The sequence below is a fragment of the Argopecten irradians genome, chromosome 3 (genome assembly GCF_041381155.1).
Source record: "Argopecten irradians isolate NY chromosome 3, Ai_NY, whole genome shotgun sequence".
Lineage (NCBI taxonomy): Eukaryota > Metazoa > Mollusca > Bivalvia > Pectinida > Pectinidae > Argopecten > Argopecten irradians.
Genome location: NC_091136.1, coordinates 45701082 through 45713939, shown reverse-complemented (window position 1 = coordinate 45713939; position 12858 = coordinate 45701082). Strand labels below are relative to the sequence as shown.

General features: G+C 32.2%; 1 protein-coding gene across 2 annotated transcripts in view; it reads left to right on the top strand.

Moving 5' to 3' along the window:
• The window catches only part of LOC138318773 (carnitine O-palmitoyltransferase 1, liver isoform-like), a 42254-nt gene that overhangs the window by 25035 nt on the left and 4361 nt on the right, over positions 1-12858 (top strand). The window contains exons 5-15 of one of the 2 annotated variants that reach the window (XM_069261463.1): positions 478-568; positions 1856-1936; positions 2184-2270; positions 2752-2867; positions 3282-3343; positions 3717-3815; positions 5021-5070; positions 8487-8571; positions 10280-10386; positions 10927-10993; positions 11950-12039. In XM_069261463.1, the coding sequence (XP_069117564.1) occupies positions 478-568; positions 1856-1936; positions 2184-2270; positions 2752-2867; positions 3282-3343; positions 3717-3815; positions 5021-5070; positions 8487-8571; positions 10280-10386; positions 10927-10993; positions 11950-12039 (935 nt within the window). Of the gene's footprint in view, positions 1-477; positions 569-1855; positions 1937-2183; positions 2271-2751; positions 2868-3281; positions 3344-3716; positions 3816-5020; positions 5071-6318; positions 6404-8486; positions 8572-10279; positions 10387-10926; positions 10994-11949; positions 12040-12858 lie in introns of both variants that reach the window. The other variant, XM_069261462.1, reaches the window with a different exon arrangement.

The following is a 12858-nucleotide window of genomic DNA, read 5'->3' as shown; positions in this document are numbered from 1 at the left end:
TGTACTATGAGATATGTTTGCCTCTACACTGACTGTGAACTGTTATGATATATACATTAGAAGCTGTACTATGAGATATTTTTGCCTCTACAGTGAATGTGAACTGTTATGATATATACATTAGAAGCTGTACTATGAGATATGTTTGCCTCTACACTGACTGTGAACTGTTATGATATATACATTAGAAGCTGTACTATGAGATATGTTTGCCTCTACAGTGAATATGAACTGTTATGATATATACATTAGAAGCTGTACTATGAGATATGTTTGCCTCTACACTGACTGTGAACTGTTATGATATATACATTAGAAGCTGTACTATGAGATATGTTTGCCTCTACAGTGAATGTGAACTGTTATGATATATACATTAGAAGCTGTACTATGAGATATTTTTGTCTCTACACTGACTGTGAACTGTTATGATATATACATTAGAAGCTGTACTATGAGATATGTTTGCCTCTACAGTGAATGTGAACTGTTATGCGACGGACAGACGAGATGCTGGAAGTACAAATCAGGCAGCAAGGGCGGCTAACCTAACACACTGGATACTCAGGTGACTGACTATTACTATATACAGACATATATATACATACTAATCTCATCAAATATAAGAACAGAAAATGGAAATATTTCATTTTGTGATAATCCCCCCCTGTCTTACAATTCTTTTGATACCACAAAGTGGCCAGATTTTTAGGTCACCTGACCATAGGTCATGGTGACTTATTGCGATAGTCTTTTGTTTGTGCGACGTTTGTTAACATTTCCTTTTGAATGCGATAACTTTAATAAATATCAACGAGCTTAATGAAACTTTGTATGTAGACTAATATTGGACATTGACAATAAATGATGGAGTTATTGCCCTTTGCACTAATGAATATTATTGGACCTTGTGAACGCGATAACTGGAGTAAATATGAAATGAGCATAATGAAACTTTGTTATGTAGACTAATAGTGGAAAAATCTTGGACGAGTTTGAATATTAGCGTGATTCAGTAGTAATTTTGGAGTTACCGCCCTTAACACTAACAATTATTATAGGACCTTGTTAGGACAAAAACTTGGATGAGTTCTAAAATTAGCTTGACTCGACTGATTTAATTACGGAGTTATTGCTTTTTGCAATAATAATTATTGATCCTTGAAAACATGATTATTTTAGTTAATATGCACCAAGCTTAAAGTGAATAGTCGGGCAAAGAAAACCAGTCTTAGTGCGTTCATTGGCCTTCCAAATGTTCTCGCATATTAGAACGACGGTCAAGTTCTGCTTACGTTGCCCAGTTCTGACCATTGAAATAACTCTTTGAAAGCGAGGCTGCGTGGAAATGTAACCACGGACATAGTCAGTCGGAAGGACATTTTAGGATTCCTAAACTATAAATTAATTTCTTCACATGCAGAGAGGTTTTGACGGGGGATTTTATCTTTCTATTCCATAAGAAATTATGCCGGATACATTCACTCCATTTTTACAAACTTTAACTTTCCTTGCCCGACTGTCCACTTTAATGAAACTTTGTATGTAGACCTATAAGATCTCTGTTCCTATTTTATGAACAAAAGACATCAATTGGCTAGTAAATGATACAACTAATTTGTATAAAATATCAGGTGACCGTTAAGGCCCATGGGCCTCTTGTCTATATAACTTATGTAGACTAATTTTTGAGAAAATCTTTTTAGAATTACTGGTATCATAAACTTTTATTGGAAAAGTAATCTGTGATTATGTTACTGCTTTGGTTACAGATTGTTGCATTTTCTTGTAATCTACTTTATACTTTAGCATTATAAGCATCATGAAATTTCAATTTGATTTAATTTTCCTCTAGGTTTCATCAAAATATCTTGGAAGAGACCCTAAAACCACAGTTTTTACAAGACATGATACCTATTTGTATGGAAGGTTACAAGTAAGTGATCTGATCAACATTTAAATACTTATATCCCTCAGAAAAAAAAAATGATAAAAATTAAAAAAAAAATAAATGCCAAAATCTAAAATTTTCATCAATTTTGCTATTCACCCACAATGGAATGATTCAGAGAATTGAACATAGCCATATTGATAATCTTTGTCTTCCATATCCCATTTCAGATTTCTGAGTGAACTGAGCGAGAAATCTATTGATCTGTAATTCCATATTTGTTTTGTTCCAGAATGCAGTTCTGTACCTCCCGTATACCAGGCAAACATGTAGATGAACTAGTCACATGGAAGGATTCAAAACATGTTGTGATATTGAGGTAGGAATTCAGTAGTTGTTTCCCCTTTTCTTATCATAAATTAGAAAAGCAACACTGGAATGGAAAAAGTTTTACAATTGAAAGAAACATTTAAAATTTTAATTGAAAGGTAATGTGTTAATATTAAATGATTTTATTTTTGATAATAGTGAAGAAAATTGGATATAATAATTTCTGTATAAAAATCTTCTTCCCTAAGATAGGGTGCGGCCGGCGCCAGGCTTCTGTAAATCAACCTAGTGTCAGAGTTGATGCTGCTTAAGGCAAAATGTGGAATGCTGTTATCCGTAACAACTGACATTATTTCTACATTTATATAAGCTGGATTACCATGATTTCAAGCGGTTTAATGGTTAAGTTTCTAGGCCATTAAAAGCCCCCAAAGCAAACCTTGCTGATCTCAGAAGGCTCTTGTTTGCTGCATGTCAGTTTTTCAATCAGGAATATAATTTTTGATTAATTTAGTTTTTTATTTCCTCAGAAAGAACAGTTACTACAAGCTGAGTGTCTATGCTCCTGACAACGATGGCAAAGATCGATTACTGACACCAGCAGAAATCCTACCGATCATGGAACATATCTTAAAAGATGCGGAAGGTTTGCAGTACACACTCGCTTAACAGTACCTTTATCTATCAATGACCAAGATATCATTATCTGTTCATGATTTTACATGTGCTTTCCAATTATTGTGGTATTTGGCATTAATTCGGTTCGGTAAATTAAATTAAAAAAATTGTATTTTGAAATATAGTTAAGAACTTAATCTGTTTTGAAACAAGTTTCCATTTGAAGCTACTGAACGTCTCTATTTTCACTTTCAAAACAAGTTTTAGGTTTAGATGATGAAATATTTGTAATGATAAATTAAGAGAGTGTACTGTGAGAGAGGATAATTTAGGATTACTTTCGTTCATAGGAAAAGGTTGTGAGGATTTTCTGTAGTATCCATTGATAAATGAATATCCATGGATATCATTTCATGTCTGAAGTTATTGTTATTCATTGCAGAGTCAGTTGACAGTTCACAGGCGGCAATCTTCACCGCTCTGAAACGGGACCAATGGGCTGATGTGAGTTACTTTAACATCCTAAATCACAAGAAAAATTAATCTGTTGTATATTCTCTGTGCTGATTGACTGGTATCCTGAGCATTAAAATTTAATGTACTGTGTACTGTAAACCAACTGATTTTCCTGTGTTCACACTTAACAATATCTTCTCTTGGATTTTAGTTCACGATTTCGATGGTTCTACTGTACATGTACTCAGAAAGACTTGCTATTAATGTTTGCGGAAAAGTGCCAAATTTAATTGCACATTGAACTTAAATATTCCTGATTTTGTATATTTGATAAAAACACACATATTTTGACTTACAAAATTTGAAGGACAAAGAAATGTTTATCCATGATATTGAATTTTTGTTTACCTTTAAATTTCAGATTCGCACCAGAATGATTGAACAGGAATTGAACAAAAAGACTTTAGAAACAATAGATTCAGCAATATTTTTAGTTTATCTGGATGAAGAAATACCAACAGTAGGTTTACATCAATTGTATGCATTTAATATAAAGACATTTTTAGGTCACCTGAGGCGAAGTTTCAAGTGACCTTTTCTAATCACCTTTTATCTGTTGTCGTGCGTAGTCCGCCATCCGCTGTGCGTTGTATAGGGCTTGAGGGGTGGGGCCAAAAGTAGTCAAATAGACTAAAACTTCAAAAATCTTCTTCAGAAATTCCAGAAATGGTAGAATCAAATACTCTCATAGATCGGAGGGTCTTAAGTTCCTTTACAAAAATTGTGAATTTTATGACCCTGGGATCTCGCGTTTCCCACTGGAGTTTACTAATTATAAGGAAAGCACATTTTTAAGCATAATTTGGTCATTTGTAATGGGAAATAAGTCAAATGTTGTCAGAATTATCAGTATGAATGGCCATTGAATCCTATTAATAATTTTTTCATGACTGAGGGGTGGCACCAAAAGGGTCAGATAGGCTAAAACTTCAAAAATCTTCTGAATTCACATATTTGATGGAACCAGATACTCTTCGATTCATAAGTTGGAAGGTCTTAAGGCCCTTTACAAAAATTGTGAATTTCATAGCCCTGGGATCTCAGATTTTCCCCTGGGAAGGGGATCAAATTTATTATACTTTATATAGGAAAAACACTTTTATGAGCATTATTTGCTCAATTTTCATGGGAAATTTAGATGAATCTGAGATAAAGCATTTTAACATATCCATATCAGTCCGCGCTGACCCCCGGGACAGGTGGGGTGGGGCCAAGTGCGGTCAAATTGACTAAAATTTCAAAAAATCTTCTTTTGAATTCACAGATTTGATAGAACCAAATTTTCTTCATAGATTAAAAAAAAGTCAAATTTATAAAATCACCAACTGATTTCAAGGGCCTGATAGGCCAATATATAGTGACTCGTGTTTATATGTCTTTGTTTCATTCTGTATCCGAACTCAGGTGACCACTAAGGCTCATGGACCTCTTGTTTTAAAAAGCTTTTCTAAAGATTGAAAAATGGCTGTACAGAATTACTAAACTTTGTCTTATTTCTGCTTGAGTAACAATGAGTATAAAATAAATATGTATTTTTCATGAATATTTTTTCAGATTCATTATCATATTTTAACTAATTATTTTTTACTGTTTTATTTAGAATAATATATGACCACTATAACCATTTTAATAATCAATCAAATCTTCTTCTTTCTATCTTTTCAGTCAATTGAAGAAAATGGAAAATGCATTATGGTTGGAAATGGATTTAACAGGTAAACTCGTTAGTTGATTCTTAATGATTGTTAATGATACAAAGTTATGTTTTAAACATGTATTTACAAAGATTTAGGTTTATGATGTGTGTAGTAAATCGATATTGTCAACAAAATATCAAAACTGAAAACTAATTAACCGGTAGATACAACAATCTTATTATCATAGACTAATCAATATTTTGTATATAGTATTGGGTGTGGATGTTGTAGGTGGGTTAGATTCCATACATAGTTTAATTAGTGCTGGATCCTGAAAAAAGTGTCCTCTTGTAAATTTCTCAAATATCAATTAATTTACTGAATTGTTTGTTTATTATCTTGAAATGCACTTATCTCAAAACTGGATAAATATTACTTGCCATAATTTTCTCAACACACGTAAAGAAGGGATAAGAATTTTACAATCAGACTTTTGTGTTTGTTTGGACTTGGAATGGAAGTTTGTTAAATATGATAACACAACACTATGTAACTAATTTCATATTAAGTATACACTAGTTTTTTTGGATCTAAGAGATAATAAATATGATTATACTTGATATGTGATATTTAACTGCATGTCATAGCAATTTTGGGAAACAAAGTCTCCATTAACAATTTTAAATGTTTGGTGAACCCAGTTGGAATGGTTGATAAGCAGCCATAATTCAATTTTGGAGGACACTTTTTCTTACTAATGCTTCTTGCACTTTAAGATATAATTATCATTGACTGAGGTGGCCAAATGGTTAAAGTGTCCAGACATTATATGGCTAACCCTCTATCTCTTGAATGTTGGTACAAAATCTAATTCATATTAAATACCATCTAGTTTAATTTGTTGTGTAATGATTATATTAAAACTTAATTTTATTAATTGTCATCAAATAAATGGCCTCATTCTTAATTTTAAAATATAGCCCATTCATTGCATGTTTAATATATAAAGGAAATGTTGTATTTTAGATTTATTATACCTCTCACTGTACCTGGTAATATTATATTTCTAAATACCTTAATTGTACAATATGCATTTCTTTAACACATTTCAAGTTATTAGTACACTCTTTTATTAAATTATGATAATAATGTAACTGGCATGATACTATTTATGTAAGAATTTAAAGTATATGTTCATTTATCCCCCTTCTCCCCACCCTGGTAAACCAGCCACTGAAGTAACAAAGCTAAAGGTAATTTAATTTATATTGGTCTTTTTGTAATTTGAAAACATGTGACTGTGATATGTCGCTTCCTATTGAACAGATGGTTTGACAAGTCTATGATGTTTCCCGTATTTACTAATGGTAAAACGGGCGTGAATGTGGAACACTCGGCTGGTGACGCTACAGTGAGTTTCACGTGGAGACCATTTTTTTACAGTGTTGAACACTAACATAGATCCCATAGTTTTATTGTATACTCACCTATTACTCCTCATGTGTACTTAAGGTCAAAATAACGTTCAAACTGACTGCTTTCAATTTTTCGGAACAGGGTAACATTAAATGTCCTCTGTTGTAACAATGAGTCTCCTCTCTGCACATATAAAAAAAATCTGTAATCCTATGAGAAAATATATGGTAAAAGTCATTTGAACTTACTTTAATATCACAAAAATCTGTATTATATCAATTCATGCAAAATATAAATTTATCTGTTAAAATGAAAATCTTTCCAAAAAAATTACCTGGTATCTGTGGTATTTTTGACCTTGAATGCACACCTGTATGACTTTGTGCTAATGCCTGTAAATATAACTCACATATATCCCAGTACACATATACACCTGCAACCAGTATAGTAAACACATACCCACATGCTAATGAAATTTTTCAGTTTGCTTCAGATACACAGATTTATTTCAAAGTGTGAATAAGCTTCGCATTCCTGTGTATACATTGCTTATTTTGAGTGTGGCTGTAAATGTATGCAAACTCTTTATGATAAATTACGGTATCAGCTTTTTTATTTGTTACATCAATACATAACAAGATATTATTGCAAAATCTTAACACAGATTGAAAAAAACAAGCTGAATATAAAGTATTTGTTTGTTTTTGTCATAATTTGGTTGTGATATGTCCTTTTTATTACAAAATTCTCAAAATTTCTAAACCTATGTATTAATTTTAAAAATATCATTTAAGAAAACAATTTGAGTTTGGATGCATGTATCTTTTAATCACTGTAAATTAAAGTGAAATTATTCGTGGTGTGGACATTTTAGCTTAATTTGTTTTCTTTAAATCTCCATGTAATTATATTCAAATGCTATTATATTCAAGTGCAGAGTTTAATTGATATTTTCATTTATGATGCAAAGTGGTATTAGATTGGCACACCCCGAATAGTTTGAAAGCTGATCAAGCGAAAATAATCCACATGCGAATATATTCCTATTTACAGTATGACTTTGATTATGTTTTTTTCTTTGTAGATAATTATATAGAAGGTTATGTTTTATTTCTACTTTCTGTTTCTGTGGAGATTGTGATGGTCATTAGGCCAAAAAACAAAATATGTCTGTTTCGGGTTACATTAGCAAAAAAAATAGGGTCGGTAGGTCTGGAGGATTTTTTTTTCTTAGTGTCTTTCACTGTGAAATAATGGCGGAATCGGAGTCTGAGATCTAAATTCCGACTTTTTAATATTTATTTTCTTAGAAAAATTGGGGGGAAAATTAGGGTCCGGGGGTAAAAAATTAGGGTCGGTCGGGTAACCCTTAACAGACATTACTTTTTTGGCCTTATTCAAAAACTATTCCTTGACTGATACCAACTCTGTACCTTTGGATTTTAAATCTAAACAAAAATCAATGAATTGTCACATTACTGGGGACTGTCAAAGAAATTACTCAAACATGGAAACTTAGGCTCATTGATTGGAAGTTTTGTAGTCAACCAGCATAATTGGTTTGTTTGTTCAAAAGCTATAATCATTAAGGGTGTGCCAAGATTGATAATCTATGCAAGTGAAAGTACCAAGAGAAAAATCTTAGACCTAAGGCTGATATCAGGTAATGAAGTAATTCTGGTCTTGTACCGGTTACCAAGAAATTATAAGCAAACATGAAGCCAATTTTAGCCCACAACTAGTTGGTCATTGCTGCATCATATTCGTTGTATGTAACCAATAGTACAGAGTATTAGGAAGTTACAGATTGACCACCTTGGCCACACATATTGTATGCCACAAATATGAAATACTGTTGGAAAAAATCATAACTGCTTGGCCACTGCAACCCCATACATTGTAAGCTGCAATGACTTTGGCTACTGTCTCCATAAGCAGCAACTACTGAATATTGGAAAACTTCAACAATATGGCCTCCCAGGCCCCACACAGCAGAAAGAAAGAAATATCATGAATATTTTTATTTTGCATAAATAAGTTACTAATGGGTTTTGGTTGGTGGTGTTTTGTCCTGACAGGTGGTTCGACAAGTCTATCATGTTTAATATAAGTACCAACGGTGTGGTGGGGTGTAATGGAGAACACAGTTGTGCTGACGCAACAGTAAGTTGTGTACAGAGAGGTGAAGTGGTCCTGTGGGTCTGCACAATGTTTACGCTGTATATATCCTAGAGCTGCACTGGTCTCTGCTTGGCTTCAGTCGGTACCGGACACTGTACATATATATCCATAACTATATATATAGCTTACCTGTACACAGTAATATTCTGCAAGTTCACAGAAGTTCACCGAACATGTCCTTATTTGATTAATATCTAGTAAATTACTATTAATTAAACATATGTTACTTAAAACACAATAGAAATATTAAATACTAAACAAATTAGATATACAACTTCAAGCTTCTATTTATATTCTATGTTTCATTTTGAAATTGTTTAAAGCAGACCAAATCGATATGCATGGTTGTGAAAATCCCCTGTATTGCATGTGGTGATGTGTCTCTTTGCATGGCATTTTATGCTACTACATCGTTTGGGTTACACGTAAGGATTTGGGAATTGTGAAAGGATTTGTGAAAATATATTTCTGTATCAACAAAATAGTCTGTATGTTGTTGAAGGATTACACTTTCTTTGAAATAAAGAAGACTTCAGGAAAAGGAAAAAAACAAAAACATGAAAAAACAACATTGCACTGATATTGATTAATTTTCATTTGAGAATGTGTAATATGTTTATGTACATACGTATGATAAATATACCTTTATATCTACATAATAGCTCAGGATTGTCAATCTTTATATTGTTAAGGAGGTAAAATGAATCTGTGTGGACTATATATAGGTAATCAAAATTATCTTTCATCACAAGAAATAGTCTAATGGAGATTCTATATGACATAGTTGTTTCAGTATTATGGTCTGTTCTTATCAAGTTAATTGTGTATACAATATTGGAATATAACTAATACTTGATGTTTGCATGACTTAATTAGCATTGTATTCAGTGACACCAGTACATATGTGTGGTGAATTGTAGCAGTAAATGATCACTAACCATACTACACATTTGCATCTACCTCTCTAGACCTATGCAGTGAGATGACATCAAAACGAAATTTGTCCAAAAACCAATGCTAGCCTTGACTGACCATTTGAATGACCCATTTGTAATCATGTAAATACTGAAATTGTCACTGTATCTACTTGATATGTTCTTTGTAAACTCTTTTTATTCAACTTTCCCTTTATACCAACTAACAAAGGGAAATAACTCTAATTATTTCATAAAATCAAATGAAGCTACATTTGTTTTTCTGGCCATTATTTAGTACATTAAATAGAAACGTCAACACAAAACAGTTGTAATAGAGTGTTTTCAGGAGAAATATGTGTGGATATGTTTCGATGCAGTTTTGGCGTTGTGTGACTAAAAATATGCATGAGTTCTAGATCTAATGTGTTGTAAATGGCAGTGGATTTTTAGCCTTTGCCAGATTGATATTAGTGATACATTATGGATATTTCTGTTGAACCTGTACTCATAATTTAATTGAAATATTGCATAGGTTCATTTTCCTCTCAATTCTCTAATATGATTCTATTATTCAAAGACTTGAGAAAACAAATCAACTTATATATAACTTAACTTTATATCTAAGGATTCAAATTACCGGTATTGACTTTTTATGTGAATGAAGAAAAATAGTGTTAAAATGTATAATATTATATAAATACTTTGTTTTATTATAAAATGTTTGGAATTAGGTCTTTCAGATCAGTATAAATTAAATTGTATTATATTTACAGCTGCCTGGTAGAATGTGGGAATACTTCTTACAAAATGAGAAATACACCAAGGATGGCAATATTATTCCTGAGAGGTCACGTAAGAAGAAAATCCCTTCTGCTGAAAGGTTAGTGAGGTCAAGTTATCTAACTGATATCAGTGATTATTGTATTGGTAATCTTGTTCTTGAGACTGCTGTCATTTCAAAGAGTCTGTTTGATTTTAATGATTTGAATGGTGCCATTCACATTTGTGAAAGTGAAAGTGGATTATTCAGAAAGGTTACTGGAATCCTATTGATATATTAATTAGGTTGAAATGTAATCTAGTATGTAATGTAGTATGATGTAGTATGTAATGTAGTATGTAATATGGACACCCCTGCTGCTACATTGAATGCTGCTCAGTGAACAAGTACTCTGTGCAATATTTCTCTGAACTAGAATGGTTTTATGATGAAACTTGGCTTGACAGACCCACACTAACTTAGGAGATATTATCTATCATGTCTACTAGCATATACAAAATGTGTATGTTTTTCCATACAGTGAAGTTATGTCTGCTGTTTTGAGGTTGATTGTCATGTATTCTTTTATTGAGGTTTTGGAAACTCAAGTAATTGTAATTTTATGAATATATTATATAATCTTGACTTCTATTTGTGTAGGCTGACATGGGATATGACTGGCTTTGAGAAAGATGTGGAAGAAGCCTATGAACATTACAGAAAGCTGGTAATGATTTTTTATACTGATGGATCAAAATAATCATTACCAACATTTTGATAATTACCAGACTACATAGGTTTTTAAATTACGAAGTCAAATTAAAGCTCCAAAGTCACTTTAGTAATAATGATATTATAGTGAGTACATTATCAAACAAAGAAGCCATGATGTGGTCTACAATCTGATTTCACATTATCACAGTACTTTAAGTATTAAATTGTGAAATTACTTATTAGATGATATTTTATATTTTTGTGTTGCCTGCCTGCAACGCAAAAGCGACACATAGGTATCACTATGTCTGCATCGGCGGCGTCAATGTCAGCATCCGGAGTTACGGGACTGTAAAACCGTTGAAACAGATAAATCCATAGTTTCTGCTCGATAACTTTAGTATTTATTTTTCGATTTCAACCAAATTTGGTATATTGCTTTATATGAATGAGATCTTGTATGGGTTTGATACTGGTCAAAATTCGACAATATTTGCAAGAGTAATAGGGCTTTAAAATTGTCAAAATAGATAAATCTGGTTTCCACTCGATAGCTTGATTAAAAATCTCCGATTTTAATCAAATGTTGTATAGTGCTTTATATCAATGAGATCTAGGATTGGATTGATACTGGTCTAAATTTGTTAATATTTGCAGGAGTTACAGGACTTGATAGCTTCAACTAATTATTAACAATATTTTCAACTGTAAATAACTAATTTTTGTGCTGTTTTACACTGCTGTGCAAGCGACTCATCCACTTCTGTGAAATTCTTGTCTTTTAACATACATGGAACATTGGAAACAACGACATTATATAGCTAGTGTGCATTGCAGTTCTGTGTTGGTACTTTAGTTTTTTATTTGTGATACAATCATTAATTATTAAAACTGGCTTGTTTCAATACATAAGGTCCACCTAATGACAAGGATAGTGAAAGTATAACATGTACTTGAACTTTTTTCCAGGCTGGTGGATTTCATCTTCGAATTGTCTCCCCTGAGTACGGTAAAGGCTTCATTAAGAAGAAGAGGATGTCCCCCGATGGCTTTATTCAGGTAATTCTTATATCTGATCAGTATTGATGGCTATGTTCAGGTAACTCTTATATCTGATCAGTATTGATGGCTATATTCAGGTAATTCTTATATCTGATCAGTATTGATGGCTATATTCAGGTAATTCTTATATCTGATCAGTATTGATGGCTTTATTCAGGTAACTCTTATATCTGATCAGTATTGATGGCTATATTCAATTAACTCTTATATCTGATCAGTATTGATGGCTATATTCAGGTAATTCTTATATCTGATCAGTATTGATGGCTATATTCAGGTAACTCTCATATCTGATCAGTATTGATGGCTATATTCAGGTAACTCTTATATCTGATCAGTATTGATGGCTATATTCAGGTAATTCTTATATCTGATCAGTATTGATGGATTTATTCAGGTAATTCTTATATCTGATCAGTATTGATGGCTTATTCAGGTAACTCTTATATCTGATCAGTATTGATGGCTATATTTAGGTAACTCTTATATCTGATTAGTATTTATGGATTTATTCAGGTAATTCTAATATCTGATCACGTATTGATGGCTATATTCAGGTAATTCTTATATCTGATCAGTATTGATGGCTTTATTTAGTTAGTTCTTATATCTGATCAGTATTGATGGATTTATTCAGGTAATTCTTACATCTGATCAGTATTGATGGCTATATTCAGGTATTTATTATATCTGATCAGTATTGATGGCTATATTCAGGTAATTATTATATCTGATCAGTATTGATGGCTTTATTTAGTTAGTTCTTATATCTGATCAGTATTGATGGCTATATTCAGGTATTTATTATATCTGATC